This window comes from Diplotaxodon limnothrissa, linkage group LG12 (assembly GCF_057381915.1).
Source record: "Diplotaxodon limnothrissa isolate DT_005_m linkage group LG12, D_limnothrissa_male_GT1.1, whole genome shotgun sequence".
In the NCBI taxonomy this organism is placed as follows: domain Eukaryota; kingdom Metazoa; phylum Chordata; class Actinopteri; order Cichliformes; family Cichlidae; genus Diplotaxodon; species Diplotaxodon limnothrissa.
This window is the reverse complement of record NC_140607.1, coordinates 39,338,291-39,362,227: the sequence shown is the minus strand read 5'-3', so window position 1 is coordinate 39,362,227 and position 23,937 is coordinate 39,338,291. Positions and strand designations below refer to the sequence as shown.

At 46.2% G+C, this 23,937-nt stretch overlaps 4 protein-coding genes across 4 annotated transcripts; 1 reads left to right on the top strand and 3 right to left on the bottom strand.

Annotated features, from left to right (window-relative positions):
• On the bottom strand, nucleotides 1-1,873 carry LOC146622107 (uncharacterized). Its single transcript, XM_085366945.1, has 3 exons — nucleotides 1,636-1,873; nucleotides 680-811; nucleotides 1-594 (listed from the first exon to the last, which is right to left on the bottom strand). Exons 1-3 carry the CDS (start codon nucleotides 1,690-1,692, stop codon nucleotides 454-456), a joined length of 330 nt encoding a protein of 109 aa, XP_085223071.1. The 5' UTR covers nucleotides 1,693-1,873; the 3' UTR covers nucleotides 1-453.
• A 1,789-nt stretch (nucleotides 1,874-3,662) lies between these two features.
• Nucleotides 3,663-5,221, bottom strand: sdhaf1 (succinate dehydrogenase complex assembly factor 1). Its single transcript, XM_085366944.1, has 2 exons — nucleotides 5,114-5,221; nucleotides 3,663-4,235 (listed from the first exon to the last, which is right to left on the bottom strand). The coding sequence occupies exon 2, from the start codon at nucleotides 4,063-4,065 to the stop codon at nucleotides 3,817-3,819; it is 249 nt and encodes an 82-aa protein (XP_085223070.1). The 5' UTR covers nucleotides 4,066-4,235; nucleotides 5,114-5,221; the 3' UTR covers nucleotides 3,663-3,816.
• Nucleotides 5,222-5,540: 319 nt separating this feature from the next.
• nudt18 (nudix (nucleoside diphosphate linked moiety X)-type motif 18) lies at nucleotides 5,541-12,397 on the top strand. The gene is made up of 7 exons (XM_085366943.1): nucleotides 5,541-5,727; nucleotides 5,817-5,989; nucleotides 6,075-6,185; nucleotides 10,038-10,140; nucleotides 10,300-10,423; nucleotides 11,516-11,640; nucleotides 11,916-12,397. Exons 2-7 carry the CDS (start codon nucleotides 5,819-5,821, stop codon nucleotides 12,296-12,298), a joined length of 1,017 nt encoding a protein of 338 aa, XP_085223069.1. The 5' UTR covers nucleotides 5,541-5,727; nucleotides 5,817-5,818; the 3' UTR covers nucleotides 12,299-12,397.
• A 2,683-nt stretch (nucleotides 12,398-15,080) lies between these two features.
• Nucleotides 15,081-23,339, bottom strand: LOC146622104 (protein FAM240B). Its single transcript, XM_085366942.1, has 3 exons — nucleotides 23,288-23,339; nucleotides 21,413-21,534; nucleotides 15,081-15,267 (listed from the first exon to the last, which is right to left on the bottom strand). Exons 2-3 carry the CDS (start codon nucleotides 21,532-21,534, stop codon nucleotides 15,156-15,158), a joined length of 234 nt encoding a protein of 77 aa, XP_085223068.1. The 5' UTR covers nucleotides 23,288-23,339; the 3' UTR covers nucleotides 15,081-15,155.
• Between the last annotated feature and the right edge of the window lie 598 nt (nucleotides 23,340-23,937).

Below are 23,937 nucleotides of genomic sequence, written 5' to 3'. Positions count from 1 at the left end.
ACATTTATATTTCTTTTATTCAATCATCTTCCGGAAGAGAGAGACCCCTGCACAGCCCAAAACGCCAGTTGCAGGATCTCGAACATTAGAATCATAAACTGTGCCTCATATAGGTTTGATTTCTGTACTTTACACGTCACAGTTTCAAACATTGCTTATATGGCAAAGTTCCTCTTTTCTGTGTCTTATCTATTAATATGGCTGTGCACTAAAACTTCCTGTTGTTCAGTCTGGCTGAGCACTTAGTTTGGGAGTCAAAAGCAGCCTTGCTCTACAAACCTTCATGATTAAAGAACATAAAACAATATAATGAGAAAATAAGGATACTAAGGATATTAGTTACATGACTCTCTGATTGCAGAATGTAAAATTTCCAGATTTCTAAACGTTTAAAACTCATGTACAAAAATCTCAATCAGAACTTTGTGTGCAACAAATTATTCACAGAATAACTCAGAGAATCGGCGCCGTCTCCAGAGCTTTGACTCGAGTGGCGAACAGCAGGACGTTCTTCTCCACCTCTGCGTTGATCTGCGCCTGCGAGGCTCGCGGGTTCTGTCGCAGGAACTGTGCGATGCTCAGGACGCAGTCTCGCTGAGGACACGGAACAGAACGACATGCATCGTGAGGAAATGACACGCGAGCAGAGTGGCGGATGTGATCGGCGCCCCCGCTGTACCTTGTAGGCGTCAACTTTGTCCTGGCCGGTGAGCCGATTCAGCAGCTCTCTGCCGACCTGGACGCCCGTCACCGCCGCCAAGATCCTCCGGTCCTCCTCAGTCTGAGAGTTCAACCATCGCAGCAGCGCCACCTGCAGGAAACACGATGAGAACCAATCGCAGAGTTTTTGTCTGTAAACCCAGCAGACATGCCACAGGTGTTTTTATGAACACAAAAAGTGAAAAAGATGAACAGAAACAAGCTGGGGCTCTTTAGATTCTCCCGTAAACTCACAAAACTAGACCAAAGACAGAGCTGATGGAGAAAGACGCAGCATCCCTCTGTGCAGGTGAGCCTCAGCAGCCAATCAGGAGCAGGGACTGAACTTAAAAACGAACTGGATGAAAAACACGTGGGTGTACAGAGGCTGAGGGCTGGACTGTGGATCAGGAAGTGACTTCAGGTTTAACTGTGGGTATAAAAGAGCTGCCGACAGACAGACAGACAGACCTAAAGCGTGTACCTGCTGCCTGTGGGAAAGGAAGAGGGACAGGATAACACCTGCAGGTGTACCTGTGTCTTCAGGAGGATTTGTGGCTGTTTTCCTTTCAGCTGAGTTAGATTTTAATTTGACTCTGCTGATAGTTTGATGTTCCTGTGACCCTGCACCTGTAAAGATTACAAGGTCCATGACATGTCAGGGACCCTCCCACAGGATTTCAAATGTGGGACCAATTGTTCTTGGAGCGGAAGAAGCTTCTCTGATTAAGTCCAGGCGCTTTTCTCTCCAGGCTCCTTAGACTACGATGACTGAAACCTGTAATGATTCCTGAAAAATTTAATTGTTTCTGTTCTTATTAAAAGTCTTTTTGGTCGTTTTGATCGGACCTTCTCGGCCACGTTTAATTTACTGTGACACACGCTGTGATAAAAGTTTACATTTCATTTGTTTCACATCAGATTAAACGGATTTACCTGCTGGAATAACTGCGCGTTGCTCATCTCTCCTGTGTGGTTCACTGACCCGGACATGACCGGAAAACGGCCCAAAAACAGCGAAAAATCCCCAAACTAAGAAAAACGTCCCGAGATTAAACTAAAGCAAACTTCAGCAGCTCCTCTGTGTTCAGCAGCTTTCGCTGAATTTCACATTTATCCACAAATTCGACACGACAGTTTTTGTGGATGTACATGCCCCACTTCCTGTTTACATCACTTCTTCTTCGTCGCTTCAGAAGCAGCTCGGCGGCTCCACAGCGCCGCGTGCGTGAAACAAAACGCTGCTTCCGTCCGCGTGCTGCGCCACAACCGTGTCTCCGCGTGTTTGCCGCAGAGCTCCGACTGAGCGCTGGGTATCGATTCCCATTTCTAAAATCGATTCAATTCCGTTTTGACTCAGACAGTCAGAAATATTCTAATTCTGATCAGTTATCAGTTCATCTCCATATTTTTATATCTATGTATAAAACAAAGTTCATCAGAGGCGTGAGCATCACAGCAGAGGCCTTTGTGTCAAAGGAACTGAGGATAAAACAGAAAATCATGAAGCAGATTTTCCTGGCCTGGCGTTTTATAGCAGATAGCTAGACTTGTAGTCAAGACCGAGACCAAAAAGTCCTTAAACTGCAGCCAGATGCTGCTTCGTTTACGGGTGTCGGGCATATTATGTGTTTTTGCGATGCACAGCCCTCCTCACCGCTGTCTCTCACTCACTGAGAGGACAGACGCACGCTCCACGTGACTCTCACCCTCTCTGTTTTTCACACAATGATATTATCCTATATCCTCGCATGTGATTGGCCACAATATGGAGGGATTGGAGCATAGCTGAGCCCCTGTGTGAGAGCTGAGCAGCCAAAGGAAATTAAGTGAGGAGCGGCTCTCGCTCAGTGGGAGTCGAGTCTGATTCACTACAAAGCGCTCTGTAAGCACGGCTCTTAGAGCTGATGCTTTTGAAATGACACATCATCGAACGTTACGGTGTGTGTCATGGAAACTGTTGACTCCAGATCTCCCGACCACTATGTCGATCTGAGACGGCGAGACCGAGACAAGACGGAGACAAGACGGAGACCACGTAAAAGTGGTCTCGAGACATCAAGTCTACAGATAACCTTAAAAAAATACTGCAGTCGATCCAAAACAGAAGAAAACCATGAATCAACATGTGAACATGACCTGATGCTGCTGAAGTGAAGCAGAGCAAAGTTACAGAGGTTTGATTACAGACACAGCTGAGCAATCATTTGTGAAAGTTTACATTTCTTCGGTTTGAACGGCAGAAATGAGGCATTGTTGTCAGAGGCCGACAGCGCTGAACACCGCAGCACTGCTGCGTGATAAGCAGAGAATAATGCAGAAAACAGAGATTTGATGGTAAACTGGTGTCTGAGGACACAGAGAGAGCTGTGCAGGAAGTAAAAGCCAAAGTCAGAGCGAGTTCATGACGATGTTTATCAAGCGTGAAGCGTAGTTTGGACCTTCGTTTGCCGCAGGTTCAGAGAATTTTGGTTGGAGAGAGAAAACCTGCAGCATCAGAATCACTGAGCTTTCGCTCTTCAGCCCTGACGGTGAGTCCGTGACGTCGGGTGAACGATCCACACTCTGTGTTTACATGTTTCTGCTCTCATTTACTGTTTCGGCTGTTTGCTGGTTGCTGAAATAGTTTTGTGAGATTCTGGCGTTTCTGGCAAAATACATTTATATTTAAAAATCGATTCTAATGAATCGATTTCACTTTATTCAAACTAAAATCGACGGATTTTTTAAACCCACTCCTGCTCTGACTCCATTTAAGCTCCTTTAAATAATTTCCTGTGTAAAAACTGAAACACGAGGTTTCCCTCGTTTCAGTTTCCTTGGAAACAAACAAACAAACTTTTTAATTTTCTTTGTAATGCCTGAAAAAAAATAGTCACATCACTCTTCATTTACCCAGAATGCAGTGCAGACGCATGAAAACAATATGAATGATATTTCAGAGGGAGACATGAAGCCTCACAGACACATTTTATTGTTCCAGACAGCAGATAAATTCATTACTGTCAACATTTGTTTCACGGCAGCTTGTATCGCTGCTGCGACCTTCATAGCCCGTCTCCTGAGCACAATGGCAGCAGTTTGACGGTGCCGGCGTCTTTCGGAGGTCACGCGGTTTCAGCCGCGCTCTTTGGGTTTGGAGAAGGAGCCCAGCTGTTTGGTGTTGGCGTTCCTCAGCTGCTCCAGCTGCCGCTGGCCCCGTCGGTATAAATACTCAATGTGCATCACGTCCGTCTTCTTGATGCGGGAGTTCTCTCGGAACTCGTCGCGGATTCGGGGGAGGAAGCCCGGTTTGTCCTGCCCGGCTCGCAGGAACTGCCGGTACAGAGCGAGGACCTGCTTCTGCAGCTTACTGTGCCGCAACATCAGACCGAGTCAGCAGAGACAAGAGTCCAATCAGAGAGCAGCTATGCACACATGACGCTCCAACACCGGCGTGTCTCCAGCTGCGCTCCCTCACACGCCCACTCTGAACACACCACGAGGCTCAGCTTCACCTGTTTCTTCTCATTCAGGGTCTTAAAGAAGACCTTTGCCTGCAGGAAGAACACAAAGAGAACCGAACAACAAAACAGCGTTCAGGAAGATTCATCGCGTCACGGTCGCTGATTTTATTCTCTCACAGGAGAAAACTGACACCTTGAAGACACAACAGAAGGCGTCTGCTCACCTGCAGCTCCATATTTATATCCTGCAAGAACAGCTTTGCATCAGTCAAAGTTCAAAATAATCCTTCTTTAGCTCACGTTCTCTCTGTCTGCCTCCTAGCATGCCTTCCTCCTCTCCTCCTCTCCTTCGGTCAACAGCAGCACAGTTCCCCCTGAACCAGACTGAATATAACAAATGTTCTCCTTCTACCTGCTTGTTTTTATTTCGAATGCATTCACTGGAGTTCTGATGAAGGAACACGTGTTTGTGTCTCTCTGTTTCCATTAATGTGGTCTGATCTTTAACTCATGTGTGTTTCATATTCCCGCACAAGCATGAACGTGCACGCGAGCCCCGACTGTGCACACAGGTGTCGACGTAAAAGCACGTTTTTATTTCAGTAAAGATTCTTCCTCCGTCCTTTTTTACCCCCCGCCTCTGCTGATTTTCTCATCACTGATTGTTTTCTGTGATAACTGAGCTCACCCGGCACACGTTATAACAACAACAGTGTTTAGGTGTGTCTCTCACTAAAACACATTTCAGCTAAAATAACATAAATAATTGATCTTTGGATTCTGACTGGATCCTTTGACCCTCCTGAGTAACAGTTTTTACAGTAACACATACAGTAGTATTAGCATTACTTATATTATAGTACTACACGCAGTATTACCAGCAGCTGTGGCTTATGAAAGTAACCCACAGCCGGCTGCTGGACCTCAGGATTGATCAGCGAGAGCGATCAGTTCAACTTCCTGTTTACCTGACGGAGTTCCGCTCGGACCGGTTCGGACCGGCTCCGCTGCTTCACCTGTTTGTCCTATTCCACCGTCACAGGTACGTCTCCCGGCTCTCTGTGACCTTATTGCGTTATAACACCGGCCTGAGTCGCAATGACCAGGACAAACTACAAAACACGTGATTTCCGGGTCAGATTTTCACAATAAAGCACGCGCACAGACAAATAAAAGCTAATACCCGTTTTAAGAACGCTGCTCCTGATTGGTTAGAGCTCAGTTACCTTCTGATGTATTCATCTTAATTTGTACCGTCCAAATCGCCCGTGGGGGGTGTTCGAGTGGGTTAAAAGCTCTTACTGCGGCGGCGCGGAACAGGAAGATTAGTAGCACTTCCGGTGTCACCTTCTGGAGTCAAATGTCAAAACAGGCGAGCTGAAGCAGTTGGGCTCGTGCTTTTATCACCGGCATCTGTTTCCGGGGGAAGGCTTCCGTGATTTATGACGCCGGTACCTGCGGAGAAAGTAACTTAGTACTTTTAGTGAACTACAGTTTTCAGGATTCAGATCCGACAGTAAGGAAGCTCTCCCAGCTTCTGTCACACCTGGTAGAGACCAGAAACACCACACCTGGATCACAGGTGAGCCTCTGCGCGCTTGCAGTCACAGCCTCGAGCTTTGAGGTGTTTTTTTTAGCTGATGAAGACGCTCTCTGTTCTTCCTCTTACAGACATGGAGATGACAGCTGAGGAACAGCAGCAGGTGGAGGAGCAGGTGGAGAGGCTGCTGAGTGGGCAGGGGTCAGAGGTCACTGTGTGTGATGTGGGCCTGGAGCAGAGCAAACCCGCCACTCTGAGGAAGAACGTCACCTACATCGTCTGTGCTGTCATCTTCAATGAAAAGGTGAACAGAGGTCACCACAGGTAGCCACTCAGTCTCATCAATACCCTTAAATGATCAATTATTTAATTAATTAACACTCCTTCAGGAGGAGGTGCTGATGGTCCAGGAGGCCAAACCGGACTGTTACAAACAGTGGTATCTTCCTGCTGGGAGGGTGGAGGTGGGAGAGAGCCTGGAGGAGGCAATGAAGAGGGAGGTGAGTGAGGAGGAGCCTGAAGCTGCAGCTCCTCCAGCGTCCAGCAGGGGGAGCAGTGAGTCAGTCCCCATAGACTCCCATGTTAAAACAAACCTGTTTACAGCCTGATACACAAACAGTTTGGTCTCTGTGGATCATATACTCCTTCATAACAGCTGTATGCGGAAGAGCGTTTCTATTACTCACCTGTTCAAATTGTATTAAGGCTTAAAATTTGCATTAATAGGGGCGTGGCCTCTTTGACTGACAGGTAGATGGTGGTACAGGTGGCTGTAGCAGCTAGCTGTGCTAGGCTTCACCTTAACTAATGGGAGTCCCTGAACTGGACCTCTGGACCGTGTTTGTGCTGTCGGAGCCTTTTGGAGCGTTTTAACGACATCATGTGACCAATAATATGCCTGCTGTGATGTCACTGTAGAAACAAAGCATCCGAGGAGGCGGAGCTACAGTTCAGATATTACTGAGCACTGATTAGCAGATATGTGTTTGTGTGATGTTTGCATAAGGTCTGTGAATGCAGCTTCCCAACTTTCTAACCAAGATATGTAGCATTAATTAACTCCTCCCACTTGACCAAATACGATCACTTAAGGTTGAAAAAGTCAAAATACTGAAATAACAGTTTGTTTTTTCATTGGGTAAGCACTGCCCTCCTTGCTTGCCCTGACAAAACAACACTGCTTTGCAGACATCAGGAGGCGAGGAGGAGGAGTGATCTGGCTTTAACCTCAGTGTTATGTCACCTGTGTGAACATGTTTTTTTTTTTTTGTATGTCAATAAAATGTCTGAAAATTCATAATCAGAGACTTTGTGGAGCCCCAGGTGGACATTAGAGGAACTGCAGGTTTTGGGGTTTCAGTGTTTTCTTGTCTTTTTAACTCTTTTATTAAGAAAGTACATTGAACATAACAGTAGTATGACTCTCTACATTGCTTTTGCTTTCAGGTTTGTAAACTTATAGTTGAAATATAAAACCCGTAAGAACTTGGGTTGGGGGTAGTGGGGCAGCCAAGTTAGCTTCGCATTATTAAGGTTTCAAAGCTTTGAAATGCCCCCTTGCGGACAGATGATAATAATTGGTTAGGCCTGTTGGACTCCAGTTCTTGAAGCTCTTATCGCACTGATTCAGGGTAAAGTCTGAGTCATATACGCACTATCTAAAGACTTTAGAGGCATTTCCAAACCACAAATTCTTATTGCTTCGCTCCAAGCAGATATCATTACTCGTAGTGTTGGTTCATCTGGCAGGTTTGTTTTGTTCTGTAGCTTTGTGTCTGATATTAAAGCTGTAGCTGGTATTACTTTAACATTTGTTCCTTCCAGATCTTTCCATCCCACAGTGTAATCTAAACAACAGAGACATATCAATGGCCTTAACTGAGCTGCACAGTAATACTCTCATAGACTTAGAGGGTTTTATATTTAACTCTGGCTTTGTTCCCTTTCCAAATGTATTTTGACAGCAGTCTATCCCACTCCACAAACTGTTTTTGTGGTGTGGGAATCTGTAGCGACCGAAACAAATACAGCATGTTTAATCTAATGGCTTCAATCCTAGAGTGTAGGTCCAATAAAGGGATGGGATTCAGAATCAGAATCAGAATACTTTATTAATCCCGAGGGAAATTAGGGATCCCATCTTTGTATATCAGATTTTATGGATTCATTCACAGGACCATAGTTGGCATCAAACATTTTGGTGACGTCACGATGTATTACCCCCCTACGTACCTAATGCTACCTGCGTCCCATTTCCATTTACAGTGATTCTTCATTTCGATTGGTGGATCGTAGTTTAGAGTTAGTACCTGCGTTTTGTTTACATTAACCTTGTATCCCGAGAAACTCTGAGAGCATTTCCATGATTTTGGGGAGTGCCTGTGTGGGACAGGATGTAGTAGGTCGTCGGTGAACAGTGCTAATGTCTGGTCCCCTCCTGCTGTTCTTACTGTCTCTGCCTGATCCACTGATGGTTCTGTAAACAAGCTGTTTCTGCTGATTAAACGAGCTTCACAGCGTAGCTTCTACTGGACATGTACTTATTGGCTTCCACTGCCGTGTCGTAAATCTTTGTTTATCGGTATATTTCACCTTAGCTAAGCTGGAGGGGATCTGCTGCTCTTTCAGGGTCTCGCACACGTTGGCGTATTCTCTTGGTTTTTTTAGAATCGGGGGGTTAGTCAGGGTCCAAGCTCACTTGGTTGGAGGTAAATCCTCTGTTCTGCCATGCCGTACGAAGCAGAAGTTCCTTTGTTTTGAAGCTGAGGAATTTCACAATAATAGATCGCAGGGGAGCGTCGCCTGGGGGTGGTGCGCCCGTTCGATGCGTACGTCAAGTTCATCTTTGGACGGCCCCAGGCCTTCCCGCGGCAACTTCTCAACAAACTCACTCACTGTTGTAGAGCCCGCTCTGCTGTCTCGGGTACAGCAGAAATGCATTTGTTCTCTCTTCCTGTACGGCTCTGTAGGTCTGTCAGTTTATCCTCCACCTTGTAACAGCAGTCTGGCGAGGAAGGAGCGGCTAGCAGGTCCAGCGGGCATGAGGTGTGGAGGTTAGCCGGATAACTCGAAGCCAGTCAGTTAAATTAAAGAACAGACCTTTATTCATTGTCAGCAACATAAGACCATACAAGCCAGGTCTCCACGGCTCTACTCTGTCCGTACATACATGTGCGGGGATCGGTAATCCCGGCGCCAGGCCGTTACAATGGTGAGGTCTGTCCTGAGAGCAGAACACGAGCAGCATGTAATGGCTGCCACGCTATACTCACACACCCACTAGGAGACTCCCCCAACTACTACAATAGTAGGGCAACCCCCCTAGTGGTGCGATAACACAATAAGGGTTGTTACAACCTTCACCTGTAGCTTTATTTTTTCAATCATGGCGACCTCGGTGTTCTCGATCCTGCCCTCAGCCTCGTCCAGTCTGGCGCTCACCTTTAGGATTTCTTCCTTGATCTCCCCAGTTGTGCACTGTTTTCTTGGCGAAAGTCTTTTATTTCCTGTAACAGTGTCCAAGTCAGCCATATTTCAGCCGTTGCCTGCTGGGGTTGATTCACAGTGTGCGGCAGCAGGTTTGCAGTGAGAGGAGAAAGGTATCAGCCTGGAAGCTATCATTATTTTCCCACCGTTAAACTACCACTTCATTGCCACCTCCGAGTATTGGTTTGGTGTATTTCGCTCACCCCCTTCTTTATTCACCTCGAGGTGCTGCCATCACAGTGACGTTCAAATCGGAAGTCCGTTTCAGTGTTTTCTTTCATTAAAGATGATATTTGGGAGATGACATGAAGCTTTATGGAACTTAAATTAAATGTGTAGTTTTTTTAAAGGCCATCATTAGAAGGGACTGCACATTGATGAGTTTCCAGGTTGCCTCTGATTTCTGCTGCAGTATTTAAAGCTGCCCTGTGTTGAGCAGCAGCTTTGTGAGATGTTTGCTTCAGCTATAAATTCAGTGTCACACTTTTCCTGCTATCCGTGTCGGATCACAGGCGCAGCAGTCCGAGCCGGCCTGCACAGAACTTCGTGCTTTCCATCCCAGACTCGGCTCAGGAGGACGTAATGCTGTGAAAGGATCTCCGTCCTCTCTGTGATCACCACCCTGCTACAAACAGCAGTCTTGCTTATTGCTGCTCCTCTGACTGAAGAGCGAGCTGCTTGGTTGGTCTTTAGAAGAAGTGTTGAGTGATGCATCAAACGCACCTCTTTGTGTGAGGGTACTCAGATAAAAAGCTGATGAGCAGCGCTGGGATGTCTTTGATCTGGGTTTCAGGTTTTGTTGAACCAGCTCATGCAGAGAAAGCCTGGCTTTGTCTTCCATCAGCTGCGGCTCTCTTTGTCTGCAGGTGAAGGAGGAGGCGGGGTTTGAAAGTGAGCCAGTCACCTTGCTGCTCATCCAGGAGCAGGGACCTCAGTGGATCCGTTTCATCTTCCTGGCCAAGGTCACAGGTCAGAGGTCACACACTTTATTAGTGTTGAAGGGTGACCTTTTTACTCCGAGCCCCTGAACGCATCGTTAGCTTTGTCTGGTTTGAGGAAGCTGGGTGAATATGTGTATCACATGAAGGGCAGCAGAGTTTAAGGAGCGTGTCTCTCCTCTTCTGTCAGGGGGAAGTTTAAAGAGTCTGTCAGCAGCAGATCAGGAGTCTCTTCAGGCCTCGTGGTGGGACAGACATTCAGAGCTCCAACTCAGAGGGCGGGACATCCTCCGCCTCATCGAATCTGGACTGAAGTATGTAAACTCAGCGAAACACACCACAGAGTTGAGTTTAGTTATCGATTAACCTGCAGCATCACTTTAAATTCACATCAGTTTTATTTATGGAGTACCAGTGCACTTAAAAGATAGTGTCTGTCTCCTGAATCCAAACTGGAAGCTGGTTCCACAGAAGAGGGGCCTGAAAACTGAAGGCTCTGCCTCCCATTCTACTTTTAAATACTCTAGGAACAACAAGTAGGCCTGCAGAGCGAGAGCGAAGTGCTCTAATAGGGTGATATGGTACTACAAGGTCATTAAGATAAGATGGGGCCTGATTATTTAAGACCTTGTATGTGAGGAGCAGGATTTTGAATTCTGGATTTAACAGGAAGCCAAAACAGGAGAAATATGCTCTCTTTCTAGTCCCTGTCAGGACTCTTGCTGCAGCATTTTGGATTAGCTGAAGGCTTTTCAGGGAGTTTTTAGGACTTCCTGATAATAATGAATTACAGTCGTCCAGCCTGGAAGTAATAAATGCATGAACTAGTTTTTCAGCTTCACTCTGAGACAGGATATTTCTAACTTTAGAGATGTTGCGCAAATGGAAGAATGCAGTCTTACATATGTGTTTAATATGTGCATTGAAGGACATGTCCTGGTCAAAAATGACTCCAAGGTTCCTCACAGTGTTACTGGAGGCCAAGGTAATGCCATCCAGAGTAAGAATCTGCTTAGATACCATATTTCTAAGCTTTTCAGGGCCGAGTACAATAACCTCAGTTTGATCTGAATTAAGAAGCAGAAAGTTAGCGGCCATCCAGGTCTTTATGTCTTTAAGACATTCCTGCAGTTTAACTCATTGGTGTGTGTTATCTGGCTTCATGGACAGATAGAGCTGGGTGTCATCTGCATAGCAGTGTAAATGTATGCTATGTCTTCTAATGATGCTGCCTAAGGGAAGCATGTATAATGTAAACAGAATTGGTCCTAGCACTGAACCCTGTGGAACTCCATAATTAACCTCAGTGTGTTTAAAAACTTCCTTTATCTGAGTTGTTCAGCCTCTTTTTGATCTGTACAATGTTGACGTGGCGACTCCTGACTTTCCTGCCGTGCTGCCTTCAGGTACCGTCTGAGTCCCTGCCATCCTGTCACGCTACCCTTAGACCTGAGCTGCCGTCACGTGGTGCAGAGACTCATGTTGGTCTTCGTCGGTGCTGAGGAGCACATCTGGGTTCTGCTCATCAGAGGTACCAAACTCACTCGTTAGCACTGACAGAAAACTTCACGCACTCTACAGTTTGGCTTTTTTCCTGAAAACACGGCCGAGTTAAAGTGTTTTAAGTGTGACATCTTCCTAAATAACCTGTAATTAAGTAGGACCCTGAGCCTCAGTAACAGACTGAACTAAATTAAATAATGCAATATATTAGAAAGTTACAAATATAAGAAACAGTCCTAATATATATAAATACCTCAATGATAAATATCCAGAATATTACAGACGTGATTTTTTTGCTGGCAGCCCCGGAGCCCCACCTCCCAACAGCGGCGGCGGTGAGGACCCACGCGGTGACCTGGGCGGCCAACATGGTGGTGCAGGAAGCCATGCAGTCGGCTTACTACGACCATGATGTCAACACGCTGGGCGTGCTCAGTCTGCAGCACAACGGCCGACAGAATGGCAAGACGGACGGCGTGTGCTTCAACACACTGGTGGCGCTGACGCCTGACCACGTCCAGCGCGATGAGGACGGGCGCAAGGTGGAGTGGACACCGACGGGGCAGCCTCCGCGTGTGGAGCACCCTCGCTACGTCTGGCATGAAGTCCAGAAACAAACGCTGAGGGAGAAACTGCTGGAGAAAACCAGAAACGCCGCCCTGGTACCGATCCACAGCCTGTACTGACCGCCGGCGCCGGGCGTACAGGGACGACACCAACTGTACTCTTTGACAAGAACGAGAAGTTTTAGGTTTTATTCTGAAAGGCAATCTATGCCAGTAACTGCAGCAATAAAATGAAAGATAATGACTGTCAGGGAATCACTCCGACCGCCCCCAGACTGGAGCTCCCGGGGTCGTCGGGGGCGGTCCAGGGTGGGGGGAGGGACCTCAGAGCCTTACTGGTCCTCTATCATGTAGATTACGAGTTACTGATTTGTTGTGAAATTCTGTCTTCAGCTGATTAAGGACATGTCCAGCATCGCTCACTGACCTGTGGAGAAGCTGATCATCTGCTCGCTGCTCTTGACGAAGGCGGTCGCACTTATCTCCTCCTCCTCCTCTCCCTTATCTTCCCTGCTTAGCCTCTTGTGTCCTTGTCTAGTCTCGTGGTTTTTGTATTACTTTTCCCTGGAACACTCTCTCACAGTCTGTTCTCTAAAACCTAAAAGAGGAATTATGGATTTGATCAACTGGTCGCTAAATGCAATTGACACCCCTTTCTCAACGAGAAGTCTGGGCTCGGGTGAGCCTGAGTGCTGAAGATATCTACCTATGAACCATGATAACAGGGTTCTGATCGGAGCTGGCTTGGCCCTGACTTATCGCAGAATTAAGGAAGCGGAACCAGCTGTTCAAACCCTCACAAGGCTGCCCGCTGGGATTGAAACGATGGGAGAGGAGTGAGTTTCTCAAAATGGGCTCATTGAGTGCAGCACAGATAAGATCTTGGAGAGGCTACGGCTGCTGTGGATACTCAGAATAAGATCTCTGACTGCAGACTGGATACATCTTGGAGAAGCTCACTGCGGTCGTGAGTTCTCAGTTTTCCAGGGAAAATTAATACAAAAAACACGAGACTAGACAAGGACACAAGAGGCTAAGCAGGGAAGATAAGGGAGAGGAGGAGGAGAGGAGAAAAGTGCGACCTCCTTCGTCAAGAGCAAGAGCAGAATCGGCTCCTTGAGGACAAGAAATGACAACATCACAGAACGCAAGTATGGCGAAGCTCGCGGCTCTCCAACGGGAGATTGAGAGACCAGTGTTGGACTGTACAACTGCTTTGAAATTCATATGAGTTGTTCGCACTAAAGTAAAAGCACCATCACTTCATGCGGATACCCCTTTGGCGCCAGCTGCGGTCTCAAGGCTGGAGCTGAACAACAACTCCCTGATAATGACTGTGTTGAGTCTGTTCTTCCCATTCCATGTAAGGCCACCTGGGTTGGCTGGAAGACTGTTTAGTTAGCCTGGCAGGGTGAAGGACACTGTCTCAGCTGAACTATGGACACACACACAGACATATACACTGATATGCACACACTCATCCCCCCTCCCTTTCCAAACACCTTCGACGCTTATTCCCTTCCGATGCTGACGGGGATCAAGGAGACCAGCGCACGCAGGCCCGGATGTACTGTCTAAGTCGGCGGTCTCTCACCTTTACCCCCCCTGTTGCTTGTCATGTGTTTCTTTGGTGTATTAAGAGTTGTTTCATGTGCAGAGGTGTTTTTTCTGTTCTCAAACTGATCTCCCTGTTGGAGCTCAGTCTGGGGGGAGTTATTTTTTTTCTTTTTTTCTTTTTTTTAAACATTTATTTATTGGTTTTAACCGGTTTTACACGATGCACCGTGAGCATAAATAAATAAATAAATAAATAAATAAATAATAAAATTAAATAAATAAATAAAAACAAAACCACAACATACACACATATTTTTTTCTCCTTATCTTTCCTCATCTGGTGCTTTTTCCATTGTTATACCTCTCTGTCCTGTCTTCCCCATGTGATGTTTGTGTAATGTATGTATGGTCGGAGGGCAATAGGTCGGCAGCCTTATGAAATTTCCCCTTGTGGGACTAATAAAGGTATATCAAATCAAATCAAAATCACTTCACAGCTGGGTTGGATTATTCTATAATAACGTCGTTCATGAGTATGTTCATATCATTATCTACATGTGCGACGTATTTAATAACTAAAGCTGTGTGGTACAGCTGGGGCCCCCTTAAAGCCCCCCCTGCATGCTGCACTGCTGGAAAGAGAAAAAAGCAGAAATTATTATTGTCATTATTTTTAAATATATGTGTTTATAAATAAGTCTAAAGTTTCCAAAATAAAGAAAAAAAACACTGGTGGGGAAAAAGTCACTATGACTTCCTAAACATATGTTAAACAGAAACAACGCCCCCTGGTGGCCAAAGTCTTAAATTCTGCAGAGAATAATTCATAAAATTAACTTTTTTATGCTTCTGTAGAAAAACAACTGAAAACTTAAAAAGTTTGTATTTGTGAAGCTGCTGTGAGAAAACTTGAAATGACTGAAGAGTGAATTTAAAATATTTAATAGTTGTTTTTATTTCAGTTACGTTCCAAACACTGACCCAGCTCTGCTGTTTGCTGGTGTTGAAGGGGACTGATGGTTTTGTCACTAATGGTCACTTATAGATTATTTATTGGTTCACACGCTGCATGTGGCCGGCGTCGGAAACTCCTTCATGTTCCCACCTTTACTGGACTGAACGTTCAGCCCCTCCTCGAGGTTTGTTCCTGTTTGTCCAGCAGATGGCGCCATGTTGGCGGTCAGAGGCTTCAGAGTGAGTCTCAGTGATCTTTACACCTGCTGCAGAATCAGCACAGCCTGACACTGCTGGCTCTGATGCACTGATGTGTTTGAGATGCAGGAAATAAAACAGAACGTTCAAACTCTGACTCTGAATGAATCACAGACGTGTCTATTTTCCAGCTCTTTATTTCTCTCACACAGCAGCAGGAGGAGACGCGGTTGTTGGCTCAGCAGCTCTACGGCGAGTTATCGGGGGCTCAGGTCTGGTCAGCTGACGGCTCCATCTTCATCTTCCTCATGTAGTTGTCATTGAGGTTCTTCAGGTGTTTGGTTCGGTTCTCCAGACGGACCAGCCACTCCCCCCTCAGCCTGAAACACACAGGAAGGACGGTTACATTACATCATGCCAGCGCATCACATGACACCATGTAGTCAAACTCCACCCCCATCTTGCTGTTACACACACTGCACGTGCTCAGCAGTGGTTCTGCAGACCTACAAAGGTCACGCAGGTTTGTGACCTTTTATAAACCACCTGCTTCAGCTTTCGGTTTTCGTTCTTATGGTTCCGGCCTTAAAGCTACCGTGTCAGGGTGAGCGTCATCATATTCATTAACAGTATTTTAAGAGGATCTGATCGTAACAGCGATGCCTGGAGGTGGTCGGTGGCGTGCAGCAGTGCTGAGGTCAGAGCTTCAGAGCTTAATGAGCTCTGAGTCTGCAGCAGATCTGGTGTCCTGGTGACAGCTGCGGCGTTATCGCTGTCGCATCAGCGCTTTTATTTCACCAACACCCACGAGCGTGCTCGCCTGTCTCTGTGAGGCTCGATGAAGAAAGAACACCTCGTGCTGCTTTCTTCTTCTTCTGTTTGGCTGCACGTCACAGACAAATCCTTCACCTTCAGTCTCAGTACTTGACTTCCCTCACAGTGCTCACAGATACGATTTCACCTGAAGGACCTCTGAAGGTTTCATCTAAATAAGTTCAAACAGTATTTCTGCTCAGGTTTTGTTGCTTCTGCATCTGTTTTCATTCTCTGTGCTGCAGTTTTCATCTTTATTGACAGAAACTACTGGAACACTGCTCTGTGCCAAAGAAACTGAGCTGCACCGCGTCCGATTCAACTCTCTGACCGGATGTTATTGGCTGCTGATGTCACTGATGGGATGTTATTGGCTGCTGTCTGTAGGAAGAAGGCGTTTCTCCTTAAAGATGGTGGAGAGGTCAAATCATCACAAGTTGCCAGCCTGCCAGTCCAAACTTTTTTCTGGTCCTTCCTTTGGGACACACCTGAGGACAGAGGCTGTTTGAGGGGTCAGGGTGTACGTTATGTCACTGAAAGGCTTCACAACCACAGGTGCACAAACGTGCGGCAGACAGGAAGCGACTCCAGGACACAAAGGCAAAGAAATAACAGACGTTCGTCTGTGAGGCGTCACATGTTTGAGTGTAACCCAACCCTCGCCATCAGCTGTCCTCACCAGCTCTTTGTCGCCTTCCTGTCAAGTTTTTCGGATTATTCCATTTGTCCTGATAATCTTCCTGATGTCAGCCGAGGCAGACAGACGGACAGGTAGGCATCTCGCTCCTCTGCACCAGGAGCAGAGGAGCGAGATGCGAGATTTTTTTACGGGTTGTATGGAAGCCCCAAACGCAATTTCATTGTTCTTGACAATGACAATAAATAAATACTTGACTTGACCAACGCTTTAAGACCTTCATCTGACACAAAGGTGTTGCTGAAGCAGCATCAGAGTGATTCAAGTCCAGCCCGGCTCACTGGTTTAGGTTAGCATTTCTCCTTTCAGCGTGCTGAGCACCGCCACTATGATGTCTCTTATCCACAGAAGTGCCAGCGACTCATCCAGAACCAGTTTCACACATTTTCACCAAAACATGTGGGGTCATTGCTCCAGGCTCAGTACTGCACCACAGTGACATCACTGAGTGTCTCACTATGATTGGCAGATGTCCTCTTCAGGTCGTCTCCTGGTGCACCTCTTGTTCTGCACCGGCTGTTTGCATGTGCTTCACTCTGAGATCACCACGAACCTCAAAGTTGTGGGTCCTGAATCACCAGTGTGACGCAGCGGTGCAGGAGGCGGTGCAGAGGTGCAGCTAAATTATAATCAGCCAGGCTAAGGTCTGGGATCTGCAGCGAGGACCTGCAGGATGAAGCTAACCTGTCAGCTGATCAGGAACAAAACGAAATGATTTAGAGAAGCCAGAGAGTCACGTTCAGCATTTTTCTCCTCCTCTGCTAAATATAATTAATATGACTGCAGCCACTTCCTGTGCTGTTGATGAGCTGCTTCTTCTACAACATCTGCTGCTATGACTGTGGCCATTCAGGCTCCTCTACTACTGCTACACCCTCTGCTTAGACTTAGACCTAAACACTATCACAGCGTCTGTAACTCCTCCCATTTCTGCAGCTTCTGCTCCCACTGCAGTGGGTCTACTAACCACAGGGTTTGTGGTTCAGTCCCTGGATCCTCCAGCTGCATGTTGAAGTGTCCTTGGGCAAACACTCCACCCTCAGGTGCCTCCATCAGAGCGTGAGTGTGAAGGTTTGGATAAAAGTTCTTCGGCACTGAAATACCCTTCCATGAACGGGGCGTGTCTCGCTCTGCTCTCCTGTGCTAGTCCAGCACGTCCACGCCTGCGATGACCTCTGTGTGTTTTACTGTTACAACCTCTCCTCCTGCTAACGCTTCGACTCCTCAGCTTCTACCTGAACTTTAAATTTAGTTTTACTTGTTTGGTGTTTGAGCTGCAGGCGAGGGGTGGAGGAGCACCGTCTAAAGAGGTGCCGCCTTATATCTGAGCTCCTGAAGCTGTGGAGGAGCTGTGATGATGTCACGGGTTCATGGCTCATCACTGTGTTTAATCTGATCCAAGTTTTCTTTCAGTTTTCATGAATGAATGTTTTTTTAAATGCAGATGTTTTGAAAATAAATGAATCTATTAAACGAGTGTGGAGGAACAATATAACTTGATTTAATTATAGATAAGTTTAGCTCTTGTAATTATGCACTCATATGTATTTTTATGCTCCATGGAGCTGTGGAGCTAACACTAATATCAGGACACTCTGGCCTCACACTGTGGACACGTCAGCAGAGAAAAGCCCCCACAGATCCTCACTGATGGACTCGCTGCAGCTCATTGAGAAAAGCAGAAACTGAGCGTGCTGAGCTTCACGTCGATGTCCTTTCATGAAACAAAATTAGTTTTGGCTTCAGTGACGCAGACGCACAGACCGAAGCATCCGTTAGATGATTATTAATATCAGAATATCTTCTAAATTCAGCTGCTGTGTCTGTGCTCGCGGCCGGCCTCCGTCACTCATCGCTCCGAGATTATCACCTCGGTGCTTCGCAGCACATTTTTCCAGCCCCTGCTCGGATCACACATAACGTACACAATTAGCGCGGACTAGAGTCGGGGTTAGAGGCAGCGGGGAGCCAGATAGCTGTGGAGTCGGGGGGTGCATGGTAATAGATAGCCGAAGGATTAGGAGATACACGGTAGTGATAGGTAGGGGATTAGGATACAGGGTAATGGATAGCAGAGGGATTACGTGAGATGAACTGAGGTTAAGGGGGGAGGAAGATGAGTGAGAGGGGTTAAGGCGGATAGGGCTAATAGCTGATGTAACTTTAGGAGATCAAGTTTAATAAGAGGATATAAGATAAATCAAAAGAGCAGCAGGACCGGGGCAGGAGGGTCCTCCATCAGTGGCAGCACTGACCTGTTCTGACCTTCTCGCTGAGTAGGGATGGGTATCGAAAACCGGTTCTTGTTGAGAACCGGTTCCCACTGTTTCAATTCCTTGGAATCGTTTGCCACTTTTATAAACGATTCCCTTATCGATTCCAGTCGCCCCGAATGACGTCATCACGTTGAGTAGCGTCTTTTACCCAGTAGGAAACATGGCGCCTGAGCGGCACAAACGCTCAAAAGTTTGGTTACACTTTATGAGAAAGGATGACAACAGGGCAACGTGCAATACTTGCAAAGTAGAGATTTCATCAAAGGGAGGAAACACTACGAACATGCAAAAGCATTTGCTCAAAAAACACGCGATTGCTTTCAACGAATGTCGTGTTTTTGATCCGCTCCGGACTAGTGAAGCTCAACCCAGCAGCAGCGGTAGCGTTTCCACGTCCTCTCCCGTTAATACTGCAGGTAACTAATCAATTAGCATTGAATATTATGTTAGCGCGATTTACCTTATTACAAAACCTGCTATTACTGTGCATTTAGATAACCATGATGAGACAGACAGAGTCTGGCTGGCTCAGATGCTGGCAGTTCTCGCTGCAGTCTACCGGTAGCGTCTCCTTTCAGGCCAGGATAGACGAATGTCACCGAGCAGTGACTCAGTTTGTGGTCAAAGGCTTGCACCCATTTGCCACAGCAGATGTCCCCGATTTCACTTTGGTAAGTGAATGTGTTTAATTGTAGGCAGGGACATTACTGGATATTCTTGTGTAATTGCTACAGAATAATTTATGTTAAACTTTGTTATTGCTACAGGAGAATATTTATTTTATTATTTTACATTTACAATTTTTTTCCCGGGGACCCTGTGACACCCCATTGAAGAGCCGTAGGCTGTGGATCTCTTAAGATCTCACTGTTGGGTTTGTAAGGCCATGTTACTCCTCAATTTCTATCTTGTTCAAAGAGAAGATATAAAACACAGTTCTAAGCTAATCGACTTTAGTGTTCTCCTTTTTAAAAAAAAAGAATCGATAAGAGAATCGAATCGTTAAACAGAATCGAAAATGGAATCGGAATCGTTAAAATCTTATCAATACCCATCCCTATCGCTGAGTCTGCGTCACCGTGCTCACTCTTACCTCCTTCCACCAGGTGTGTTGTGTTAGTTGCTTCCTGTTTTGAACCTGCTCCCAGTTTGTGTCACACCTGTGTGTGAGCTGTGCAGGATGTTAGCCGTGCTGATTCTTGTTCGATGGAGGATTTTGCTTTCCGGCCCCTCACCGTCTCAGCTCACTTTGTTGTCTTGATTAAACAACGGACTGATCAGAAGGACACCCGGGCAGACCCAGGACAGCCTGGAGACAACTTGTCTCTCTCTCGGTTGGTTTGAAGACTCCAGCCCGCCATCGTCCTGTTTCCTTTGCTTCCTTCAGAGCCCGGTGAGGCGAGGTCATGTTTCCGCTCATTAGTGCTCATCGTCTCTGACACCTTTAGCAGCCAGACGGTGTTAGAGGCTCGTGTGTTTGTGTTGGTATGTCCTGCAGCTCGCCGAGAGACGAGGCCGTTTGTAATGAGAGGATCTGTTTTTAGATGCGTCTATTTGCCACAAGGTCACATGGCTTCACCGAATGAAACCGCATTCATGCTCAGTTTGGTAACGGACGTCTGGCTCAAAGACCTCAACAGATGAAAGAAAGCGTTTGTAATTTAAGCCTCCACGAGAGACGCAGTGTGTGAATTACAAACAGCACGTTTATCAGGGTGTGTCTGAGGACAGCAGAGCATTCAGTGGGCAGGGAGCTCCAGCTGTCCCATAAAACCCAGTTACACCCAGAGAACAAAGGACAGGCTGAGTGCTGACAGGTAACCAGACCACAGAATAATCAGCGAATCACACAGAGACAAATAAAATGCAAGAAATTAAAGCTGAGAGTGGAACGAACCATGAAAACGAAACCGTTTAGACTGAAGATCAGTGACATTACAAATGAAGGACGCCACATCCTGTAAAACAGAAGAGTCCAAAAACCTTTCCACCAGAATAACAGTAACTGAAACCCGTGAGGACGCCAGTCCGTGTGCTCAGGTGGAACAAGCAGCTGAAGCGTCTCACTTTTCTCTGCAGTAAAACACGTGCAGCGAGCGCTCGCTGGTCCCTCACAACGTTTCACCCATCAGCTCAAACTCAAGCTGATGAAAGCCTGTCCATCATACTGTGACCTGACTGTGCAGTCAGTGCATAAACATCACCATAGTCTGGAGTTATTTCCATCAGCCGCTCAGATCTGAACACAAGCGGACCTGCAGTTGTCTCTTTGGCGAGGAAAACAAACTGCCCCTCTCTGTCTCAGCTCACTTTGCCTCCTTTGTCGTCTTGATTAAATAACTGACTGATGAGTAGGAGAGCCGGGCAGACCCAGGACAGCCTGGACACAGTTTGTCTCTCGGTTTAGCAGCTCACATGTACTTTAGAGGGAACGCTGACAACCATCACTGAGTGATATCCATTATCGCTGACTGCGTTTAGCCAGCTAACACAAAGAAAGTCTGGATATGTTTAACCTTTCTGCCAGCCTCATGACAGAAAAGAAGCTGTACGCAAAGATGGAGACAGGTGTGACCTTCAATACAACACTACAAAACTAAAAGTAAACTGAACTAAGAAGAAGATGACTAAACTTGGGTTAGACACAGTTTTTGACTAAATGCTAACCAGAGCCTCACATCATGAAGTTTTATAGAAACATGTTATGCGTTGACCGCTGGGCCGAAGGACGTCACTCACTTTTTGAGTGCGCTCTGGCTCATCCTCTGCTCCTCGCTGTCAGCTTGCTGAGTCTGAGTCTCGATCCTCCTCTCCCAGAACGTCTTAATGAGCTCTCTGTCATGGACCAGAGCCAGGTTCATCTGTAACAGCACGACAGGAGCACACACGCTGTCAACAGCCTGACCTCTGACCTCCATAGAAACACATCGCTGCACATAGTTGACCTTTAACCCCTTCTTCCACTCGGTCCATGATGTCAGCACTCTGCGGTCTTCTTTGGTGTATTTGGGTTCATTATCCTGCTGCAGTGTGAGTCCTTCAAACCCACAGGATGGAGCATGAGCTCCTGCTTCTCCTCGGTCAGGGTGGAGCTTTTAATCTCACCATGTTTCAATCTGCTCCTCACATACAAGGTCTTAAATAATCAGGCCCCATCTTATCTCAATGACCTTGTAGTACCATATCACCCTATTAGAGCACTTCGCTCTCGCTCTGCAGGCCTACTTGCTGTTCCTAGAGTATTTAAAAGTAGAATGGGAGGCAGAGCCTTCAGTTTTCAGGCCCCTCTTCTGTGGAACCAGCTTCCAGTTTGGATTCAGGAGACAGACACTATCTCTACTTTCAAGATTAGGCTTCAAACTTTCCTTTTTGCTAAAGCATATAGTTAGGGCTGGACCAGGTGACCCTGAATCCTCCCTTAGTTATGCTGCAATAGACGTAGGCTGCCGGGGATTCCCATGATGCATTGAGTTTTTCCTTTCCAGTCACCTTTCTCACTCACTATGTGTTAACAGACCTCTCTGCACTGAATCATATCTGTTATTAACCTCTGTCGCTCTTCCACAGCATGTCTTTATCCTGTCTTCCTTCTCTCTCCCCAACCAATCACAGCAGATGGCCCCGCCCCTCCCTGAGCCTGGTTCTGCTGGAGGTTTCTTCCTGTTCAAAGGGAGTTTTTCCTTCCCACTGTCACCAAAGTGCTGCTCATAGGGGGTCATATGATTGTTGGGTTTTTCTCTGTATGTATTATTGTAGGGTCTACCTCACAATATAAAGCACCTTGAGGTGACTGTTGTGATTTGGTGCTGTGTAAATAAAATTGAATTGAATTGAATCTGAGCTTCACCCACAGTGTGTATGTAAGGTGAGCATAACAGCTGTGATGTCATCCATCTGCTAATGAAGCCTGTAGCATTATAACATCCATCCAGCCTGTCCCAGCTGTCATAGGGCAAGAGGTGGTGTACACCTGAACAAGGGCCTCTAAATATGCACATTAGTCAGGATAAAGCAGAGGATCTGCAGCCTTGAGTAAGCTAACATTGTGTATCCTCTTTGGCTGCTCTAATGGAGTAGTTTCAAATTTTTTAGATAAATAAAAAGACGTCAAAACCAGACAAACTATTTCTTAAAATCACATTATGTTAAAATCTGGTAAAGCAACCACATTTGTTGTTATTGTTAGATAAGATAAGATAACCTTTACTAGTCCCGCGTGTGGGAAATTTGTTAATTTGTTGTGTTGTAGAAACAGCAAGCTGCAGTTTATATAAAATAAAACAACCATTGCATCATCAATTACATTAGATTATAGACAAAAATCAGAAATATCAATAAGTTTTGGCTCTAGAAATTGTCAGTACTGTGAAGTTGCTCCCTGTTTCCTCTTTCCGAGCAGCAAACAAGTTTTAATCTATCGAGACGCTGAAACTTTTAAAACTGTATTTCCTCCCTGACCACAAACAGAAGTTAAACAGGACTAAAAACTAAAGACAAACTCTTTCCTGGACTGAAGGTTACAAATTCAAACCTTAAAAATTTAAAATATAAAAATTTAGAAGCATTTTTACTGAAAGTTTAAAGCTGAGAAGAACTGAAGCAAATGGAACAAACCTTTGATCGGAGCTCACGGTGCTTCAGACAAACACTGTCTCTCCCCCCACACCTCTGCACAGGACACACACGAGCCGTCCGTCACACCCTTTATGTAATAAACCCCCCCCCCCCCCCCCCCCCCCACACACACACACACACATCATCTGATTTGATTTCTGTAAATCCTTTACGATGCTGACAAAACATCAGTGTGTGTGTGTCTGTGCACGTGTGTGTGTGTGTGTGTATCTGTGCACGTGTGTGTGTGTGTGTGTGTGTGTGAGAGAGACAGTTGGGTGTTAACACATGTTTGACATTTCAGCCCTCTCGGGGCGTGATGCGATGCTGCTGCAGGGTGTTAAACACACACACACACATGTGTCTGTATTTATATCATTGTGAGGCCTTACACTGACATAATGCATTCCTGGGTCCTTGCATCATATTTGGGTTTTTCCAAAATCATTAGTTTAAGAGCTGAAGGACAAATGGGGGACAAATACTGTGATATAGTTCAGCAGTCGAATAAACAAAGTCTTCGTTATGATGATTATACGCTGCTGGTTTGTAATGTCTAACTGTTCCATGAGTTAATTCCTGGACTGGGCAGGCTTAATTATCTCTACATGTTCAGTGTGTTTGCAGCAATGTCAACATGCATGAGAGCC

What these genes read in the sequence shown, in the direction of transcription:
- LOC146622107 (XM_085366945.1), bottom strand. Translation starts at nt 1,692, where the DNA reads ATGTCCGGGTCAGTGAACCACACAGGAGAGATGAGCAACGCGCAGTTA. An exon ending in ACGCGCAGTTATTCCAGCAG is followed by an intron (nt 812 to 1,635) that starts GTAAATCCGTTT and finishes TGTTTCCTGCAG; the next exon opens with GTGGCGCTGCTGCGATGGTT. An exon ending in ACAAAGTTGACGCCTACAAG is followed by an intron (nt 595 to 679) that starts GTACAGCGGGGG and finishes CCGTGTCCTCAG; the next exon opens with CGAGACTGCGTCCTGAGCAT.
- sdhaf1 (XM_085366944.1), bottom strand. Translation starts at nt 4,065, where the DNA reads ATGTTGCGGCACAGTAAGCTGCAGAAGCAGGTCCTCGCTCTGTACCGG.
- nudt18 (XM_085366943.1), top strand. Translation starts at nt 5,819, where the DNA reads ATGGAGATGACAGCTGAGGAACAGCAGCAGGTGGAGGAGCAGGTGGAG. An exon ending in CTGTCATCTTCAATGAAAAG is followed by an intron (nt 5,990 to 6,074) that starts GTGAACAGAGGT and finishes ACACTCCTTCAG; the next exon opens with GAGGAGGTGCTGATGGTCCA. An exon ending in CTCATCGAATCTGGACTGAA is followed by an intron (nt 10,424 to 11,515) that starts GTATGTAAACTC and finishes TGCTGCCTTCAG; the next exon opens with GTACCGTCTGAGTCCCTGCC.
- LOC146622104 (XM_085366942.1), bottom strand. Translation starts at nt 21,534, where the DNA reads ATGAACCTGGCTCTGGTCCATGACAGAGAGCTCATTAAGACGTTCTGG. An exon ending in AGCCAGAGCGCACTCAAAAA is followed by an intron (nt 15,268 to 21,412) that starts GTGAGTGACGTC and finishes TGTGTGTTTCAG; the next exon opens with GCTGAGGGGGGAGTGGCTGG.